The sequence below is a fragment of the Abramis brama genome, assembly GCF_963993115.1.
Source record: "Abramis brama genome assembly, chromosome: 1".
Classification (NCBI taxonomy): Eukaryota; Metazoa; Chordata; class Actinopteri; order Cypriniformes; family Leuciscidae; genus Abramis; species Abramis brama.
The window spans coordinates 8,302,970-8,325,869 of record NC_139963.1 but is presented as its reverse complement, the minus strand read 5'-3'; the positions used below and the strand labels follow the sequence as shown (position 1 = coordinate 8,325,869).

The 22,900-nt window shown below is 39.4% G+C and overlaps 1 protein-coding gene and 1 long non-coding RNA gene across 3 annotated transcripts in view; one reads left to right on the top strand and one right to left on the bottom strand.

Moving 5' to 3' along the window:
* The window catches only part of LOC311083714, a 176,974-nt gene that overhangs the window by 63,211 nt on the left and 90,863 nt on the right, over positions 1-22,900 (bottom strand). The gene's annotated exons all lie outside the window — the stretch shown is intronic.
* The window catches only part of LOC311083667 (protein NLRC3-like), a 63,768-nt gene that overhangs the window by 35,984 nt on the left and 4,884 nt on the right, over positions 1-22,900 (top strand). The window contains exons 6-8 of one of the 2 annotated variants that reach the window (XM_084115385.1): positions 4,130-4,303; positions 10,450-10,611; positions 13,050-13,092. In XM_084115385.1, the coding sequence (XP_083971511.1) occupies positions 4,130-4,303; positions 10,450-10,611; positions 13,050-13,092 (379 nt within the window). The remainder of the gene's footprint in view (positions 1-4,129; positions 4,304-10,449; positions 10,612-13,049; positions 13,093-22,900) is intronic. The other variant, XM_084115384.1, reaches the window with a different exon arrangement.

Below are 22,900 nucleotides of genomic sequence, written 5' to 3'. Positions count from 1 at the left end.
ACTGGCTTATTCTAGCTCACTCGCGAGATGTGTTGTGCGATCACAGGGACATGGTGCTCCGGCACCTCAGTCGCTTGGGGCTTCAGGTCAACTGGGACAAGAGCAAACTCTGCCCCGTGCAGAGGATCTCTTATCTCGGTATGGAACTGGACTCGGTCACCCAGACTGCGCGCCTCACAGAGGAGCGCGTCCAGTCAGTGCTCACCTGCCTCAAGTCCTTTCGAGGCAAGACAGCGGTTCCACTGAAACAGTTTCAGAGGCTCCTGGGGCATATGGCAGCCGCAGCCGCAGTAACGCCGCTCGGCCTGTTACATATGAGACCGCTTCAGCGCTGGCTTCACGATCGAGTCCCGAGGTGGGCGTGGCAGAGCGGTATGCTCCGGGTCAAAGTTACCCCGCGCTGCCGCCAAACCTTCTTCCCATGGTCGGACCCTGGGTTTCTACGGGCCGGAGTGCCCCTAGTCCAGGTTTCCAGGCATGCTGTGGTGTTCACGGATGCCTCTGCCATGGGTTGGGGGGCCACGTACAAAGGGCATGCAGTCTCGGGTCTGTGGACGGGGCCCCAGCTGCATTGGCACATCAACTGCCTAGAGTTGCAAGCAGTACGTTTAGCTTTGTGTCGCCTCAAGGGGTTTCTCAGACGCAAGCATGTACTGGTCCGTACGGACAGCACTGCGACCGTTGCGTACATCAACCATCAAGGTGGTCTACGCTCCCGTCGTATGTCGCGACTCGCCTCCCACCTCCTCCTATGGAGTCAGAAGCATCTGAGGTCGCTTCGTGCCGTTCATGTTCCAGGGGAGCTCAACCGTGTGGCAGACGAGCTCTCACGGTTGCCTCCCCTGCCAGGAGAATGGCGACTCCATCCCCAGACGGTCCAGCTGATTTGGAGTGTCTTCGGAGTCGCACAGGTAGACCTGTTTGCCTCTCCAGACACGACCCATTGCCAGTTGTTTTACTCCCTGACCGAGGGGACCCTCGGCATGGACGCCCTGGCTCACAGCTGGCCTCGGGACCTACGCAAGTATGCGTTTCCCCCAGTGAGCCTTCTTGCACAGACTCTGTGCAAGGTCAGGGAGGACGAGGAGCAGGTCTTGTTAGTGGCGCCGTATTGGCCCACCAGGACTTGGTTCACAGAACTCATGCTCCTCGCGACAGCCCCTCCTTGGCCGATTCCTCTGAGGAAGGACCTCCTTTCTCAGAGACGGGGCACTCTGTGGCACCCGCGTCCAGACCTCTGGAAACTCCATGTCTGGTCCCTGGACGGGACGCGGAGGTTCTAGGTGGCCTACCACAGGCAGTGGTAGATACCATCACTTCCGCTAGAGCCCCCTCTACGAGGCGCCTCTATGCGTTGAAGTGGAACCTGTTCGTCGATTGGTGTTCCTTCCGTCAGGAGGACCCCCGAACTTGCCCGATCAGAGTCGTGCTTTCCTTCCTGCAAGATGGGTTGGAGCGAAGGCTGTCTCCCTCCACCCTCAAAGTGTATGTCGCTGCAATAGCAGCGCATCACGATGCAGTAGAAGGTAAGTCATTGGGGAAGCACGACCTGATCATCAGATTCCTTAAGGGTGCTAGGAGGTTAAATCCACCTCGTGTTTTGCACTCTGTACCCTCTTGGGACCTAGCTCTGGTTCTTAGAGCTCTTCAAAGTCCTCCTTTTGAGCCCTTGTCAACAGTTGAGTTGAATATTCTGTCCATTAAGACAGCGCTCCTGTTGGCATTGGCTTCTTTCAAGAGGGTCGGGGATCTGCAGGCTTTTTCGGTCGACGAATCGTGCCTAGAGTTCGGGCCAGGCCTTTCTCATGTTGTGTTGAGACCCCGGCTCGGATATGTGCCCAAGGTTCCTACCACTCCCTTTGTGGACCAGGTAGTGAACCTGCAAGCGCTGCCCCAGGAGGAGGCAGACCCAGCCCTTGCTTTTCTCTGTCCCGTCCGCGCCCTGCGGGTTTATATTGACAGAACGCAAAGCTTCAGAACCTCAGATCAGCTCTTTGTCTGTTACGGAGGCCAGCAGAAGGGGAAGGCTGTCTCCAAGCAGAGGTTAGCACACTGGTTAGTGGATGCTATCACCCAAGCATATGAGTCTCTGGGTGAGCCTTGTCCTCCCAGGTTGCGGGCTCACTCTACTAGAGGTGTTGCCACTTCCTGGGCTTTGGCTCAAGGCGCCTCGCTGACAGACATCTGTAGAGCTGCGGGCTGGGCGACACCGAACACATTCGCTAGGTTCTATAGCCTACGTGTGGAACCTGTTTCCTCCCGAGTACTCGCTACGGCCAGTGGTGCGAGGGAATAGGTTGTGTCGGCTTGCTACGCCATTCCGTGCCTCGGCCGGATACGTGCGACTTTTGCTCCGTTGGCGCCCTACGTCGGTGAGCCTCGTGAGTTCCTCCATCACCCCTCTGGTGCCAGGCGTGGCGGACCGCCTGGCGCCAGGTCTGCTACCTCTAGTAGGAGTTGCTAGTAGACTGGGTGTTCCAGTGGTCTCTACGGTGACCCATAATGCCACGTGCAGTTCAGCCGTGTCTTCCCCTTGACAGACTCTTTCTGTCGTCCCTGTTGAGTACGCTCCCACTTCCCTCGGATTGGGACTACCTCAGGGACTGCCATGTGTTTCACTACCCTAAATGGGTTAGTTCACATGTGTATTCCTGGCCTTCTTCAGGCAGGCTGGGCTTCCGCAGCGTTCCCCCCCCCCTCGGGGTTAGGGCACGCTTTCCCAGTGTTATCCAAATCCACTGTGCGGGTCTTGCGGAACAGCAGTGTGATTCCCTAGCTAGCTCCCGCAACTCATTCAAGAAACTGCTGCAGGGTAGCTTAGCTGGGCGCTGGAAGGGGCCAGCACCATGGCGTTTTACTTGGGATCCCAATTCGTCAGGGAACTCCCCGACGACACGTTGGAGTTCCCAGGATGAAAGGGAACGTCTCGGTTACATATGTAACCCTTCCCTGAGTACAGGGAACGGAGACGTGTCGTCCCGTCGCCATGTTGCTGTACCTTCGCGGAGGACTGGACACTGTTCGGCTCCTCAGCGAAAAGCATTGCGCAATGTTTACTTCCGCCTTTTATACCCGCGCTAGTAGGCGGGTCGCGGAATGCAAATCTTGCATGCCAATATTCATTGGCTTGTTTTTATTCTCTCGAAGGCAATTGGCTCCCTAGCGTGATCCCAATTCGTCAGGGAACTCCCCGACGACACGTCTCCGTTCCCTGTACTCAGGGAACGAGGGTTACATATGTAACCGAGACGTTTCCTTCACCTGTAATTAGTTACTCTGATTTATGATTAATTTATCATCATAAGCTATTGAAAATGAATAAAATAAGATGAAACGATGGCCATAATTATCAATGATCCATCATTATCTAAGTTGTGATCATTACCTTAATACAAGTTAACAAACCTTCTCAACAACATAAGACAATGCATATACCCAGCTAACAGGGAATGTTCTCATAACTTTGGCTAACATTCTGGCAAGGTTCTCTCAAAGTTATAAACAAACTTTCTGTAAGTTATTGTTATTATTTGTTCTTTAATAATGTTCGCAAAAGTTTAGCACAAAAATGTTATTCATATATTGTTTGGAGGTTTTTTAAATGTCCTCATAATGTTAATGAAAACGTTCGTAGAACAACATTCTTAGAACATCCTACAAACATTTAGGGCCCTATCATAAACCCGGCGCAATGCAGTGTTGGGCGTTGTGACGCAAGTGTTTTTTGCAAGTTTTCAGCCTGACGAGGTTATCATTTTCACATCCTGCGCCACGTTGTTTAATTTGATCATTTATTTATTTTAATTTATTTGATTGGTTGTTGTTTTGTTTTTTATTGGTATTGATCAAGTTAACTTTTGACTGTGTTATTTGAGGGGTGTTGTTTAAACCCTTTTATATTGAAAGACAGAAAAAGTCAGACTCTTTTTTTTATTATTGATTTAAATTGTTTTTTGGGGGACCAATTTCCCTTGAAGAATATCAGTACATTTACATTCATGTTCTTTCCAGACCCTTTCTCAAAAACATGAGACAATGCATACAGTGCCCTAAATAATCCAGTCTGTATTAATAATATTGTTTTTGTAAATCGTTTGTAAATTTTGTTTCTCATTTCTCCCCTGTTTAGGTTGGCACATTGTGAGCTCACCGATCAGTGCTGTGAAATTGTGTCTTCAGTTCTACAGTCATCAAACTCCTCCCTCAGAGAGCTGGACCTGAGTAACAATGACCTGCAGGATTCAGGAGTGAATCTACTCTGTGCTGGACTGAAGAGTCTAAACTGTCAACTCAACATACTGAGGTACTTGAGGGTCTGTGAAAAAATAACCACTTAAGGACATATCGTGGCAAACTTATTCTGAAATTATTCTTATTCAAGGATTATTTCTCACCGCATCCTAAAATTAAAGTAAATTAATCTGATCATTCTAGCAAAAGTTTAACTATTTTGAACTTTGACCACGGCGTGCACGCAAGCTCGCCAATGCTGCGCTCCGCTTTGGTCGACGCAGCAACAAAATGTCCTCGCGCGGCGCAAGACATTGAAATAAATGGGTGTCATAGCACAGCGCATTCCGCGTCCTTTCTGAAAGGGCCATTAGTGACTGAGAGTACTTGGTGTGATAATGTAATGTTAGTATTGCATGTCTGTAATGGCACGTTCATTTGTGGAATATGCTGTGAACATAGCCAAAGTTACAGAACAGTAACTGTAACGTTAACTACCCACAAATTAAAACCTGCAAACATCAGCCCAGTGCATAACAACAATCGTTGATTGCTGAACAGAAATCGTGTCAGATGGAGTGTCATACAAGGAGCCTACTGTAAGGTTGAGGATAGCCTAATGCAATATTTACACTGCATAATGTATGAATGTATATGTCTTGGCAATTAATTTACATTTTTTTATAGGCTATTTATCAGGCAGGTACCTGTGCACTGTCACAGTATTCTGGGTTAAAATGGAATTACAGGTTGTTGTTGTACTGTCTTAAGATTTTGTTCAAACCTTGTCTATATCAAGAATGTGTCCCAAAACCAAGGCCTGTAAAATATTTATTTTCAAATCTTGTCTTCATATTTTCAGCCCTTGAAATTACTTCAGTTTTAGCCTGAAAATCACATTATCTGGAAAGCCACATTTGGACATTAATATAATGAAGTATTATTCATAGGCATTATCTACTTAGACAGTGATACATTTTGAAAAATAAAACTTGTGATTTGCTTAAATATCTGATCCTTCTGCTATTACGAAACAAAATTTTGGCTGTTTATAGCATCATCTCTTTTAATGTGATAAAAACACTAAATAATAATTTTGACTATGTATTGGTATTTAATTTATGGTGGTGTAAGGTGCAGGAAAAAGCTTTAAATTTGACCTTGGAAAAGGTGTACGAACCCTGTTGGTTTGTTTTGATTGTAAGTGGACACAAATGAAAGTAAACTTTTTAAAGTTTCAAATTATGTGTTGCTGTATAACCATTTGTTCATAAATTACATAAATTAGTGCTGCTATATGAAAAAATCCACCAAAAGGCATCGTCGCGTCTGTCCTAGAGGGTTAATTCTTTTAGATTTTATGGGTAAAAATTAAAGCCCGACCGATTTATCGGCAGGCCGATATTATTGGCCGATATTAGGCATTTTCCAAACTATCGGTATCGGCATTTATAACGGCCGATAAATGAATATTTCAAAAATAAAATAAAAACGGATGAAACACCCTTCAACCATGTCATGAGTGTTGGCGTTGTATAGTTTGTCCACCAGAGGGCACTCTACACCGTCCCTGTTGGCAACACTCGTGTATAACGCGCCACACATCCTGCAACCTGCTGATCCAGCCAGAGTCGGGCAGAGAGAACCAGTTATCCGCGAGTGAGATCATCGATGAAGTGTGTTCATGGTGAGCAGCAGTTTCATGCACTGCAGGCTTCCACTGGTTTGATTATTTACCGTTTCATGTCAAGGAAAAGTTCCATGTTTACCATAGCACAGCTCGCTCGGAGCGTTCAATGTTGGATTCTCGTCTAGTTGAACGCTTGAACATTTTGAATCCATTCGCGCGTCAAAAGCAAAAGTTTGAAGCGAAATTGACGCGCGGAGAGCGTGATGCCTCATTCGCGCCGCAAGACCTCCAGACGCGCGTCTTTACATTGACTTAACATTGAAATCATTCGCGCCAGACGCTCTGTTCGCGTTTGTCAACTTTGGTGTGAACGCAGCATGAGGATGAGGGCGAGAGAGAGAAAGAGTGCCTGCGAGTGTGAGTGAGCGAGAGTGAGGTCTGCGGTCTTGGCCATTAGTTGATTTACTTGTTTTTGTGTGTAGGTAATACGTTGTCAAATATGTTTAAACTTAAATAAACTACCTATACAAGTAGTTATGTCTCTTTGTATTATTTTGTCCTGTTATTGACGTAATGTGCATCATTGACAAAATGCGCAACCAGATGTTCGAATATATGTGTTTTTTTTAGAGGGAATATTCGAACGTCATTTTTGAGCAATTTTGACAGCCCTAGACTGAAGTATTTCTTTAATAGCGTGACAGTTATAGCAATAAGACGTATCATCTCTCCTTGGCCTGTTATATTGAAAATGTATGTTTTACAATTTGCAGTATGATGTTATCTATTGCTAAATTATGGCTCATCATAGACTAGCTAACCACAAAGCTAGCTAATGCCACTATCAGTGGAAGACCGCTAACGTTAACATTAAAGGAGAACTTGGTAACTTTTTTAACTTAATAAAACTGTCTAGAAATCATTTGGATGGTTAAACAACCTGTTCTAGTGATATTGGTGACTTTCCCCGCTCCCCCCAGCGTTCCCAGGCGGAAAACCAACCTTGCAACTTGGGGACTACCGTCCCGGCAAGATAGAAATTGGAAGTCTCGTGAGAAGCGAGAATGAGAACGAGAACGAGCGCGAAACACGAATTGCTTTACGGCAATTCGACATAAACACACACGCTTGTATTACCAGATTACCCACCTTGGTAGACATAGCTCCACACGATACAGTTGGTTTGCTCCGATCAAAACAAACGCACATGAGCAGCGGTAGAGAGGGGGAGGAGGCCGCCGCAAGTGAGTTTTTTACGACTGTGTTGTGAAATATACGCCCCCCCACAGCTGTAGGGGGAGCTCGTGGGGAAAACATGCGACAACAAAAGGGAAAATCAGCGAAGAAGTGACTAGAGTTCGCTAGAGTTGCCGAGTTCTCCTTTAATGAGCTTGGAAACCACAACGAACTTATTCTCCCTAAATAAAGTAATGATTACTGTATTTATAACTAGCATATCTCTAGTTACAGTCCCTGCATTGTAAAATGTAAGTTAGACTTGCGAGGAGTGAACATTTAGACATAGAGAAAAAGTATCAAACGTAGCTTGTGCATAAAAGTTAGCTTTTCTTTTACACGTGTGTGAAAAGAAATCCAATGACGCCAAGTGTGTGTTGCAGACTGTTGTTCAGCCGCAGCATTAACGAGTCACATAATTGATTTAGATCGCTAAATAGTAGGTTTTAGAAGGCAGGCAGCAACTGATGATGATTGAAAATGGTTTGATGTAGCTTGATGGAAAGAATTTAAAAAGTGCAGGTAAAGGGATAAGCAAGCTGACATTGTAATTATAAGGTAGCTTAAAGCAATGTAGGGACTAATTATTACACAGTATTTATGAAGCTTAGCAAGTAGAGCCCGACCGATAAAGGATTTTGAAGGCCGATACCGATACAAATATTTGTTGGTTTTAAAATCCGATATTCCGATATTTCGGCCGATATTTTTATTTTATTTATTTTTTTCATTTCAGAAACGCACAACAAAACATTAACAGATTTCCCTAACATTATTTATTTGTAGTTATTTATGAGTTTTAACTAAAATAATATGATAATGCATTTAAAAGAAACTTGTTTATTTTATTGTCACAACAGAACATGGAACATCAAAATATATTAAAGTTCTGATAAATAAAATGTATAAAAATACAAACTTAAGATATGAAATGTAAAGTCCTTTGAACAAAAACACAAAAACAACAACAACCAAATCAAAGTTACCAGTTTTAAAAGACTTGGTAAGCTTCATAAATACTGTGTAATAATTAGTCCCTACATTGCCTTAAGCTACCTTATAATTACAATGTCAGCTTGCTTATCCCTTTACCTGCACTTTTTAAATTCTTTCCATCAAGCTACATCAAACCATTTTCAATCATCATCAGTTGCTGCCTGCCTTCTAAAACCTACTATTTAGCGATCTAAATCAATTATGTGACTCGTTAATGCTGCGGCTGAACAACAGTCTGCAACACACACTTGGCGTCATTGGATTTCTTTTCACACACGAGAAGAGCTAAAAGAAAAGCTAACTTTTATGCACAAGCTACGTTTGATACTTTTTCTCTATGTCTAAATGTTCACTCCTCGCAAGTCTAACTTATATTTTACAATGCAGGGACTGTAACTAGAGATATGCTAGTTATAAATACAGTAATCATTACTTTATTTAGGGAGAATAAGTTCGTTGTGGTTTCCAAGCTCATTAATGTTAACGTTAGCGGTCTTCCACTGATAGTGGCATTAGCTAGCTTTGTGGTTAGCTAGTCCAGTGGTTCCCAATCCTGGTCCTGGGGACCCACAGCTCTCCACATTTTATATGTCTCCTTTATCTGACACACCCAGTTCAGTTCATAGAGCTCTTTCCTAACAAGATAGTGATCTGAATCAGGTGTGTTAAATGAGGGAGACATACAAACTGTGCAGAGCTGTGGGTCCCCAGGACCAGGATTGGGAACCACTGAGCTAGTCTATGATGAGCCATAATTTAGCAATAGATAACGTCATACTGCAAATTGTAAAACATACATTTTCAATATAACAGGCCAAGGAGAGATGATACGTCTCATTGCTATAACTGTCACGCTATTAAAGAAATACTTCAGTCTAGGGCTGTCAAAATTGCTCAAAAATGACGTTCGAATATTCCCTCTAAAAAAAACACATATATTCGAACATCTGGTTGCGCATTTTGTCAATGACGCACATTACGTCAATAACAGGACAAAATAATACAAAGAGACATAACTACTTGTATAGGTAGTTTATTTAAGTTTAAACATATTTGACAACGTATTACCTACACACAAAAACAAAGTAAATCAACTAATGGCCAAGACCGCAGACCTCACTCTCGCTCACTCACACTCGCAGGCACTCTTTCTCTCTCTCGCCCTCATCCTCATGCTGCGTTCACACCAAAGTTGACAAACGCGAACAGAGCGTCTGGTGCGAATGATTTCAATGTTAAGTCAATGTAAAGACGCGCGTCTGGAGGTCTTGCGGCGCGAATGAGGCATCACGCTCTCCGCGCGTCAATTTCGCTTTAAACTTTTGCTTTTGACGCGCGAATGGATTCAAAATGTTCAAGCGTTCAACTAGACGAGAATCCAACATTGAACGCTCCGAGCGAGCTGTGCTGTGGTAAACATGGAACTTTTCCTTGACATGAAACGGTAAATAATCAAACCAGTGGAAGCCTGCAGTGCATGAAACTGCTGCTCACCATGAACACACTTCATCGATGATCTCACTCGCGGATAACTGGTTCTCTCTGCCCGACTCTGGCTGGATCAGCAGGTTGCAGGATGTGTGGCGCGTTATACACGAGTGTTGCCAACAGGGACGGTGTAGAGTGCCCTCTGGTGGACAAACTATACAACGCCAACACTCATGACATGGTTGAAGGGTGTTTCGTCCGTTTTTATTTTATTTTTGAAATATTCATTTATCGGCCGTTATAAATGCCGATACCGATAGTTTGGAAAATGCCTAATATCGGCCGATAATATCGGCCTGCCGATAAATCGGTCGGGCTCTATTACCAAGTCTTTTAAAACTGGTAACTTTGATTTGGTTGTTTATTTTTGTGTTTTTGTTCAAAGGACTTCTTAAGTTTGTATTTTTATACATTTTATTTATCAGAACTTTAATATATTTTGATGTTCCATGTTCTGTTGTGACAATAAAAGAAACAAGTTTCTTTTAAATGCATTATCATATTATTTTAGTTAAAACTCATAAATAACTACAAATAAATAATGTTAGGGAAATCTGTTAATGTTTTGTTGCGCGTTTCTGAAATTAAAATAAATAAATAAATAAATAAATAAATATCGGCCGATATATCGGAATATCGGATTTTAAAACCAACAAATATTTGTATCGGTATCGGCCTTCAAAATCCTTTATCGGTCGGGCTCTAGTAAAAATAGAGTTTTTTATTTTGAAATTATAACTTACTATTAGATCCTGAAGATAATTTGTGGCTGAGTTTTGCAAATTTTACAACACTGTGATTTCATTAAAATCAATCAGAGGCCACCAGTAGATGAAGCAGACTAACATGGACACTTACTGTTGTTGTAGATTATCTCAGTGTATGGTGACAGAGGAAGGTTGTGCTGCTCTGGCATCAGCTCTGAGTTCAAACCCTTCACACCTGAGAGAGCTGGATCTGAGCCACAATCACCCAGGAGAATCAGGACTGAAGCTGCTCTCTGATACTCTCAACCATCTGGACAAACTCAAGTATGTTAAGTAATATAACAATAATCCTGTCTAGTGTGATTGGTTTTGTTTTTTAAAGTTAGTTTACCAAAAAAATGAAAATTCTGTCATCATATACTCACCCTCATATCGTTCCAAACCTGTAAGACTTTCATTCATCTTTAGAACAGAAATGAAGATATTTCTGTCCCTCCATTGAAAGTGCTACCACTTCAACGCTTTAAAAAGTTCATAAAGAGATTGTGAAACTGATCTATTTGAATTTAGTTTAATCCAAATTTTCTGAAGAGAAATTATCACTTTATATGATTAACAGATTTAATTGACTCTTTTATTCACATATAAAAATTAATCAATGCACACATCAGTTATGCTAAGCAGAAGCTCAGACATGCTTGCTTGATGTGTGAGAATGTGTGAGAGTTATTCTTGTGTTACAGAGCACGTTTGAGCTTCCGTTAGAACCAATGAGGTTCATTCTCGTGTTACGCACACTGTTAACCCTTGCTGTAAAAAAAGACCAAATTCTGACAATTTGATACCATTTTCCATTAAAACAGTAATATACCGTAGAAAACAAAAATAGCCTACAGGAATAAACTGTAAATTAACAGTGCTCAAAATCGACACTCAGAGGCTGTTTTCCCAATCACACCCTATACCCTCAATCACTATTCCCTACATTAGTTCACTAATATAGTCCACTTGACAGAGTGAATAAAAAGAAGTGAGTGAATTCAGACACTGATGAACACCTGATAAGCAGAATCACTGAGGGACAGAGAAACAAGAACAGAAAAAAGAGAAACACAAGAACTACAAATGACTTCCAGCCACAGAGTGTGAAAACAGTTTACAAACCCGTTTACGATTATTTATTTCATACATGTACAAAATTTATTGTTGAAAATGAACAGATATTTAGTTGTTGATATTTTATTGAATATAAAAAAGTTTGTAATCACCATGATGTAGATCAGTATTTGCTGGACCTTTGATTCAGTGTTCTCTTCCTGTGTATAAGCTCTGAATTTATGGGTATTTAATATTTATTAATCAAATATCTGTGAATCTACAACATGAAATCCAGCAATGTTTCTATAAACATTTATTATGAATGATTTTGAAATAATAGAGTGCATTAAAACATTTTGAACTCCTCTTTGACTTAGACACAGGCATCAACAATCAGTATATGAATCTCAACAATGGTGACAATCAAAAGTATCATGTCGCAATGCATGCTGGGTTCCAGGATAGTATAAAACTCCCAGCATGCACTGCTGCATGAATGAATGAATGAATGAATGAATGAATAAATAAATAAATAAATAAATAAATGATTGCCACCATTGTTGAGAGACATGTGCTGATTTTTTATATCTCTGTTTCTACATGACAGTGTAGCTCTGTTTCTTTGGTTATACATGACTGAAAAATAATTATCATTGTAACTCATTGCTATAGTTTCACAGTGGTGGTAATGTAACACTTTTGATACAGGATTAAACTCTGAATGATATTAGTGAATGAACAGGCTGTATGATTATTTTGTTATCATAATCAACATAACAAACTGCATTCACAAACCATGTGTGTGTGCACATGTGTGACTTGCAAAAATAAAGTTCAAGCATCAAGTGAAAAACTGATGTTAAAAAGTCAATGGTCAGCATCCCAACTAAAGCAAACACTGATCTCTATAATGGTAACTTCAAAACAAACATTTTCAATTAAATATCTCAATAACCTAGGGCTGGGCGATATATATTGCGATATTGTTATGCGCATCTCATCAGTAAAGCCGGTTCCTTGATTAGTAGTAAATCACCATCACCTGCTTTCAGATGGAGCGGCATTTACTACAAAGAGCCGTAGTTAACTGACAAGCTGAGCCATATCGCATCAATATCGCGGACGTATCGCCAGCGATAATTAATGCGATATGGCTCAGCTTGTCAGTTAACTACGGCTCTTTGTACACAGCAAAAACTCCAGTGTTAAATTAACACTCCTGGGAGTGTACGAGTCCACACTCAAGAGTGTTAAAGTTAATGATATAATTAAGTGATTAATTTAGTGATGATTGAACATTATTGAAGACACCTGATGTTAACAAGCAGAATCACTGAAGGAGAAAATCTCAAATTGTAAGTTACCATTATGGCGATCATTGGTTGCTTTAGTTGGACTCTTGACCCATATATTATTAACTTTAGATTTTGTTTGTCTGTTGTTTCTGAATTCTAATCACCAGTTGAACAAAGAAAAAAGTGATCTGATGGTGTTGGTTATATTATGACAATCATCATTTGAACTTAATCACTGAACTCATTAAAATCCTTCTTTCTGACTTTGATTTATGTTGTTGGTTAGTGAATCTGCATAAATGCCCAGCATTTTTGATATAATATAAAGGATTTCTTAAAAGTTGTTTAAAAAAAAAATCTTTCTTTCAGGCACACACAGATGTCAAGATTCAGTCTATGCATCTCAACAATGGTGAGGAGCAGAATATTCAATTAGGAAAAGTAAATTACATAGACAATTCAGATCATAATTTATTCATACCGCAATGCATGATGGGAGCCATTAATGAGTTGTGATTGGTGGTAGCCACTGCAACATGCTTTATTATTGTCACCATTGTTGAGATTCACAGGCTGATTATTGATGTCTGTGTTTTAAATGAATTTATTTGAATGTCTTTTGATCAAAACAATGTTTATTAAATACAGAATTTTAAGTAAAATACTGATAATCATAGGCTGAAGAATCACTAAACTGCTGCTAACAAGTTAAACCAAACTATCTCAATAAGTTTCCTTTTTCAGATCACAGCATGATAATGTCAAAACATAACCAACACTATAAGATAACCTTTTACTTTGTTCATTTAACTGTTATAAATCAATAACAGCAGACAAACAACAGTAAATATTAAAGTAAACATATAATGGTCTAGAGCCCAACTAAAGCAAACACCCATCACCTTAATGGTAACTTACAATTTGTGATTTTCTTCTACAGTGATTCTGCTTGTTAACATCAGGTGTCTTCAATAATGCTCAATCATCACTAAATGAATCACTTAATTATCTCCTCAGCCCTAAATGCCGCTCCATCTGAAAGCAGGTGATGGCGATTTACTACTAATCAAGGAACCGGCTTTACTGACGAGATGCGCATAACAATCTCACGATATATATCGCACAGCCCTACAATAACCTCTGTAGATGTGTGACAAAAATAAAGTCATACTGGTTAATATTAAGTGTAATAATGTGTAATAGTTTGAAGTCAGTTGTAGTTATTGTGTTTCTCTATTTTCTGTTCGTGTGTTTCTCTTTCTTTCAGTGATTCTGCTTGTTAACAGCAGGTGTTCATCACTAATGCTCAACAATCACTTATACATTCACTTAATTATCTCACTGCAACACTGCTTCAATGTTACTTTTTACTTTTTGTAGTGTGGATTTTCCTGTGGGGTTAAAAGGGTTAACAGTGTAAGATAAAAAGACACACACAAAATGTAATTTAACAGTAATAAACTGTAAGTTATAAAACATGTATATGTGACCTGATCCAGCAAAATGAGTCACAGTGACCCAAATTTCAAAATTGAGATTTTGGTATTAATGGAAAGAGGAGACCATAAGCTTTCAAATGATATCCAAGTCAAAGTCATACCTTGAATGGTTGTAAAGATATACACATTTGAATTATGGTCGTCTGTCCTCTTTTTCCAATTGAAAACCTGAGAAAATCGCTTTTAAAGTTTTTTGCCCGTTTTTTGTTGATATCTTTCAAAATCCATTGCATTTAAAGGGATAAACTATTTATTGTACAGCTTAATTTGACCAAAGACATTAATATATGCTATTAAACCAGACTGAAGCTCAAATTATTTTAAAGTTTTTATTTTAATAAATAATTTAAAAGGCACTTTTACAAACATTTACTAAAATCAGAAAGATTGAACAGAGGTGCTACAGTTTTCCTTGAGAGGGTGTGTGTGTCTCTCTCTCTCTCTCTCTGTGTGTGTGTGTGTGTGTGTCTGTGTGTGTGTGTTTGTGTCTGTGTGTGTGTGTGTCTGTGTGTGTGAGAGAGAGAGAGAGAGAGAGAGAGAGAGAGAGAGAGAGAGAGAGAGAGAGAGAGAGAGAAGTGAGAGAGGCAGAGAGACAAGGAAACAGAGAACAAAATAATGTTAGCCTATGCAATATCTTTGTGTAGGCTAGTTGACAATAACAGTGTAACACATTCATAACGGAGATACCAACAGTTAAATATTGGGTTAAAATAAATCAAACACATTGTAATGGATTCTCCTTGCAGATAAATACACTCACAGAATAATTGCACTCACTCACATCCATACACGATAAATACCACAGGGCTGTCACTGCTGTCATCAGAGGATGACCATCTCCAGATCCAAAACAATCACTGACTAGCCTTAGATACTCTTGATGACCCGCAGCAGAGCTTAGGTTAGAAGCCTCTAGTGAGTTCAACGCTTTTGGCGACTTTGCTCTCTTTTGACAGCGACATTTCTCAAATTAATAATATTTAATCTTTCTGAGGAGATCAGCTAGCTTGTTTACACAGCGCTACGAGTCTGACAGGAGGATGGCTGGACCAATCGCGTGCCGGTCAGTCGAAACGGGGCTTCCCATTGACAAATGATCAGCGTTTGTGTACATTTCTAAGCTTTTTGATTGGTTCTATACAACGTGAAACACCATATTTGGAGAGCAGAGACATTTGAGGGGATTCCCGGGGAATGCTCAGACGTGACGAGAGGAGTTGAGAAAAGCAATATTCGTTTTCAGCGAATTTAGTAAAACTTTGTAAACTTTATTAGTCATTTAAATGCCTTTACTCAATTATCTGGACCACGAAACTTTAGGAGATTATTTTTGAATGTCTGTTCTTTGAAATTTAGCAAAAAAAAAAAAAAAAAATTCAAATTATTATTTCATTGTTTTTCCACATAATCGGCCCATATCTTAAAATGGAACGTTGCGACTTCCGACTCATTTCGCCAGATCGGGTCACATATAGTTTACTGTAAGATTTGGTGTTTTTGGGTCACCATTGGGGCGAAGAGTAGAGCCTGTGCCTTAGTCCAGGGGAAGATCTCGAAACATTGATGATACGCTGCGTGTTGCTTTATTTGTAACCGCATGTTGTGGTGACTGTGTAGTTGCTGGTCCAGTGGAAATCTTTTTGTGTACAATATTTTTTTTTAGTGTTCTCAAATGAAATAAATTCACAGTAATGCTTTACTCATATTATTTGAGCATTATACATTTTTTTTAATACCTTTAAATGACATTTGGTCAATTTAAGGCAGTCGGTTTCTGTTTTAATTTAGTTTTTTACAGTAGGTTACAGTAAAGAACTCTACAATTAACAATAAATTCTGTTGCCAGTATTTTACTGTAAAATAAGCCTGGTAAGCAGAGGTATATATAGCCTAACTACGTCAGACTTCGTACTTCCGCTCAATTTCATTTCGCTTCTGTACTCAGTCTGAGTTGGCTACCGTTTTCCCCGTTTTCCTCCGGCCTCAAAACAGCCGGCCAATCAACGAACAGAGGGCGGGCTGAGAGCCGTGACGTAGACGCTGATTGTACCGTGGATGCGTAGATTTACTTCACATAATCTGCAAAAGTCATTCACAGCCATGTTCACTCCGGTATTTCGCTCGATGGTTTTGTTTTCGCATCATACATGTGTTTACAGTGAAAGTTAGATGCGCCTGAGCATGCGCATAACACACGCCATAGCCAAACGTTATGTGATTGGCTTACGGGTAACCAATGATTTTAAACTTCAGTCTAGCGCCCCCCCGCAAGAAAGAAAATGCTTTTCAATTATGCCATTCCAGACTCTCTCTACGAAGCAAAGCGAAGTAGCAGAGTCTGGTATTACCAGGCTAAGGTATATAGTCCAGGGGTCAGAAAGTAGATGTCCTGCCATATGTTTATTCCACCCATGAACTCAGCAGCTGATTTCACTAATTAGTTCTGTCTCCTGCTGAATTAGCAAATCCAGGTGATTGGAACAAAATACTGAGGAGGACTTTTACTTTCTGAACCTGGACTTTACACCTCTGGCCACATGTCAGCCAAGAGCAAAAGAAATAAACCAGAACTAGACCTTATCTGAGTCACAAAACCTGTGTATATTAAATATGGAGTCATTTCAGCATTAATAAGCCTGTTAACAAGCAGAATCACTGAAGAAAAGAAGAGAACAGAAATAGAGCCGAGCAGAACACATTTGAGTTGTTGTAATCTTTTGGGCAAGAGTAAATACAATGACTGACAATACAATTACAAAACAGGCTTTAAAAGTTGTTTTTAGAAAAGGAACAAATGGAACAACACATAGATTTGTGAGCAAAAAAACAAAAACAAAGTACGAGACATCGTTATTCACACAAGGAAAACCACAAAGAAAACACCAGAGGTTGTTTGATCACTCAACAGAGACTTAAAACAGACCTTCCTCTTCTTAAAGACCTCTGAGCAACCCCAGGGCTGAAATCTCTTAAAATCCACAGAGATTCAGACTTGACTGAAGGCCTGGTACTAGAGCACCAATGCAATGTGGAATAAACATATACACAAAGAGTATAGAATTACCAAGAGGCGAAACTCCGTTGCAGTTTTGACAACAATTGCTAGATGGCGCTGCTGTTGCCATTTTGGACTGAACCAACGGCTTTACCGTTAGCACAACTACCGTATACAGCATTAACATTATTTCTGGAAATAACTGGAAACAAAGAAAACAGTGTTCTGCCATCAACTGCAACAACTACCAGTGTACAACCAATCAACTAGAACCAGAATCTATGAAACTGGTTTCGTAGATTCCCCAAAGATCCAGAGAGGTAAAGTAGAAAAGATTTTTATTAACGTTAAAGTGAACTAACGTCAATGATAACAGGTACTGTAAAGTTAATGTAAGCTATCCCATAACCACAGTAACAGTTTGCTAACGTTATGTATTTGGTCGAAATGGGCTTTTTAAATCACATATTTTCAGAGATATATGAACACCTAACCTGGCAAATGACCGCTTTATTAATTCATTGTTATCACTAAATTAACCTTTTAACTGTCCCCCCCTCGCCTCCCCCTTTTTTCGCATAAACATGAAAATCACCTATGGTTGGTCTTGTTTTAAAGAAGACATTTGCCAGATTATTGTTGAAGTGAAATAAATTATGAAAGTGAAACAGAAAAAAAGTTATATAAGTTTGAGTTTATTAAAATGTACAAATAAAATATATATATTACAAAATATGTTTTACTCTATAACTGCAAGAAAATTAAAGCAAAAAATCTGAACAAGTTGTGTTCCACATTTTAGGTTGATATCTCAAAATATTGAGTTGATATCTTGCTCGCTCGCTCTAAATTCTGGGAGATTTTAGCTAATTTGCGGGCATCAGGGAGCCGCTATCAGTATGCGGGAGACTTGGGATGTCAGCTATAGAGATATTAAAAGCTAGAAACTACTATTTAGCTCCCTTAACCGCTTTTGAATTGGAACCGGTATCGTTCAATTCTATGACAGCCGTGTTGCGTTCAGTCCAAGATGGCGGAGCTGCAGCTCTGCGCATGGGTGCGTTTGTTGCAATGGAATGTTCTATTGAGTTTCGCCTCTTGGTACTTCTATACTCTGATATACATACACACACACACACACACACACACAGGTGTGTTTACTCTTCACTCATATTCCTGCATATATCTGCATATTGTTGTTGTTTTTTTGTTTTTTTTGTTGCTGTTGGTTTTATTTACTAAAAATGTGTTTCTTATTCTAAAGTTAATCATTTTATACATTTGGATTATTGAAATAATATGTAATTGCAATCAAGTATTTTCTTTTAGTGGCAACTTATGTGGCATTATTGCAAATTTATGTGGCATTATTGCAATAAGAGACACTTCAAAAGACCTCAAACAAAAGTAAAAAAATAACCTTATCTTTGACAAAAATGTATTTTAAAATGATTAAATATATTTTCATAACAAAAGCTGTTATAAGAGCAGTTAGTCACATCCAGAAAAATGAATGGATCTCTATGGGGTCTCTGCTGGAAGTATATTGTAATTACACTTTCTGACTAAAACTATATTATCTGCAAAAGAAATTCTGACCAGATGGCAGAATTATGCATCTAAGAGCTAGATTAATATCCAGAAACAACTTTTTTTTTTCTTAAAAATGTAATATTTCATATGCATGCTAATCGTGTAGCTGGGGAATTTTGGACCAGAATGCAAAAACAAAAACAATGTTTAACCCACATAAGACCCTCATTTCTTGTTTACATTCCTGGTCTTTGGGGTCTACATGACTAAAAATGTATAGAGTAATTGTGTAAAAAAAAAAAAAAAAAAACTTTTTTATACAGTATATATATAAATATAATATGTGTCAATGAAAGAGCCAGGCAGAGGCTTATAAGCTGTGGTCAGAGCCCAGAGCGTGCATAGTGGACGTCTCCTGGATCACAAGCTTTTATTTATTTATTTTATTTACATTTAAAATGGCAAATATAAAATATAAAACTATAAATATGACATTTCAAAATATGACCAGAGTAAATAATAAATTATATTACTATGACATAGTATAAAAAGTTTGTTTTCCTCAGCAATTATAACAACTAAAATAAATAAAAGCAGTTTGTAGGTAAGAGTGACGGTTGAGATGTTTATTGCAACGCTCTTAAATAAATCCCTTGTCTCAGGGATTTTTCCTCTGCCTGCTCATCACCTCTCTCTTCACGTCTCAGTAGTGCTTCCTGTAGAGCATACAGAAACGTTATAAGATGGGCAGTGTTGTAAGACCCTAAAGTCACATGGCGGTGAATAACCCCGTAGCTGCTGATGGCAGCACAAATGGTCCCGTTGCCACCATGCTGCCCTGGCATCTCGACAATGGCACGTTGACCAATAATGTTGCGGCCTCTCTTTCTCCTCTTGGTGAGATTGAAGCCAGCTTCAAGAAGATGCACTCATGAGGCCTCTCCATGGAATCCAGTTGAAACATTCTCTATAGACATGAACAAAAATGTATTTTTGAAGTAACGTACATGACATAGCATTCCAGGCTTCATGCCTCTGTATACATGTGCTGCATTACATTCAACACAGTAAAGATGTACAGTAACTCAATAGTGCTGTATAATCTCTGGACATGATTACTTGTACATATCGTAGCTCTTTTACCCTTTGAGAATTTCTCTCAAATGGTACTCTGTAGGCTTGTTTGAGACTTCCCAGCTAGAAATGTTTTGTTTTAAAAACGTTCTGAGAGCATTACTATGAAGTTCTAATAATGTTTTCAGTGAGTAGTTTTATTTTGGTTCCCAGAATGTTCTCCTAAAATGTACACAGAAAATTCTCCAGTATTTTTGGAGACATTGAAGACACCTTCAATTCCTTATTGAAGACACCTGATATTAACAAGCAGAATCACTGAAAGAGAAAATCACAATTTTTATGGCGATCAGTGTTTGTTTTAGTTGGGCTCTTGACTCTTACATTTTTAACTTTAGAGTTTGTTTGGCTGTTGTAACTGAGTTATAACTCCCAGATGAACAAAAAGAAAAGATGATCAGATGTTACTGATTATGTTTTATATAATCATCATTTGACCTGAATCACAAAACTCATTTAGTGCCTAATCTCTGACTTAGATTTATATTGTTGATTGCAGCATCACAGTGATTCTACAACATAAGATCCAGAATTTTCTATATATTCCAAAGGATTTCTTAAAGGAGACATATCATGCTTTTAAATTGTTCCTTTTTACATATAAATCATACATTTGTAGTCTATATAAAGCAGAACTGCAATGCTTGGGTCTGAATTCCTCATTATTATAGCTCCACAGGCCCCTTTTCTACCCCTTTGCTGATGTGCGTCTGAGAGCAACTCGTTTTGGTGCGGTCTCTTTAAATACAATTGAGACACTTCATACCCCGCCCACACTCGGTTCAACTCCACCCCGTTCGGCCATTTTTGTAGTTTGATAGCAGAGATACGATTATCTAGCGGCACAGAAACTTTTTATTCACACGTTATTAACAAAATGTCAACAACGGAAGACTTGTCCAGCCAGCCTTACATGTTCGAGCCAGAGTCGGAGCCGGAGCGAGATGAAAATGAAGACGACGAACCTGCAGAACAACGTCTTCATATGGATGTATCGCAAAGGGTGTGTTACTGTATTTACACATGAAACTTTGGTCTTCCGACCTTTTACCACCGTGTCGATTTATTTTGATTAATATGTGCGAGGGAGAGAGAGCAAGACAGCGCCTAGTTTGGAGACGGTGAAGTCTTGTTTACACTTTCGCCTGGCTCCGAAGAGAGAGAGAGAGCGCGTGCGCGACCTGGTCTCTCTCTGCTTGTTCTTTCAGTTAAACATGCGGCCTGTCACAAGTGCGGCAGTTCATCTACATTAAACGGTGTAATGAAGCGTGTGGGTTACTACATCCAACAACCGAACATTTTAACTTACCCTCTCGTAACTTCTGCATCCTTTAGCTTGGACTACAAAATTGCAGCGAGAAATAAAAATGGCGGATTGCTCGAAGTGTTGGGCCGGAAGTCAATGTCCTTATTTGGCAGTTCCGCTGCAAATACTGTGACGTAATGGTTCAAAAAACGTCATAGATAACAGAAAAATCGGAACAGGTTGAAAAATATGACCAAAACAGAATATAAAGATATCAACGAAGCACCTGAAGAGAATAATTTCATATTTTCTGTACTTCTAAACACTCCAAATATACAACAAAATGCATTTAACCCCCAGAGGTCGGCGGTATCGCCGGCGATACCAGCTCGCTTTTTTTTATCAGTGTAAAAGAAACTCATAAAAACTCTGTTGACTTTGATTTTCCATAGGAGTTTCATACATCAATCGATTCTGTTAAATGTGTATTATTTTTGTGTATACTCACAATAAAAACAAAGTGTTGTGCTTTTTGCCAAATAAAGAAAAATAAACACGAGGCGAGTTCTGCCTTCTCTCTGCCAGTGTAGTCCATTTTGAAACGCGTCCGAAAATGAATCATAACTCAGCGAATACTACTCACACAGGCACGTGAGATACGTCTCTATGAAGCTTGAAATCTCCTCTTTTAAATGAAGTAATTTATATAAAAAATAAATGTTTTCAACTCATGTAATCCGTTTGAAAGCAAGGAGAGGTACCGTTTTTCCTTCTCCCTTCATTATCTCTAAATGAGCTGAGGCCGCCCCGCCCCCCGGCGCAATTCACATGTAAATAGTTAGGTGATCTAGTATGCATCGCACCCGCCCCCCGATCAATGCCTCAGACGACGAACGGCAGCATTTTGAAGAGCGAATTCCGCAGAGGACACAATTTCGGAGTAAGTTTTACTTAAAAGTCTTTTGTCTTTTATTTTTCGTGTTCGCATTTATGAGGAAAAAACAATATTACGTGACAGTTCTCCATTATGGACGCGAGCGCTCTAAAAAAAGCACTAAAAGACTTTCAAACTTTCACAGAGACCTCAAAACAGAAAGTACAAATCCTTTCTTTAAATCGAATTTCGTTTTGTATCAATTGTATCTTAATTTTAATAATTTTTTCATTAACAAATTTCCTGGATTTAAAGTAAATATAGCAATCACAACATAAGGTGCTTGAACTGTAGATCATCATGAACCAGACCGTAGCCTACTCGCCTCACATGTCTAAAAAATGTGAAATATATTTACAGAAAGCTGGTTCTAAACAAAACCATCCAAAACAAAAAACTTATGTAGCCTAACAAATGTGCATTTCTCCAGTGCGTTCACTAGCCTATTGCGAAGATCGCGAGTCAATAGCCTATCGTCAACTTTATATTTATTATAATAAAAACGAAAGTTACTATGTTACAGACATATGAAAGACAACATTTCATTGATTAGTTTTGGATAGATTATACATTTTTACTGTAAAATATCTGCCAAATAAGCTTTTGTTTGCCAATTTTTGCTCATATGTTAAATATAGTATGTTTTGTCAAAAATAATCAAATAATATGTTATAGTGTTTATTCCAATGTAGCTTAGGCTATATTCAAGTAATGAATCCTTAACTTTGAAATATGTATGATAAAATGTATACTTTAGTTTTTACAAAGAAAGATTACACTTGAATTGTTGTTGTAATTGTAACCTTTAAAAAAAAAAAAAAAAAAATACAAGGTAGTTGTAAACAAACTAATAAAAGGTAAATATAAGCCTTTTCTTTA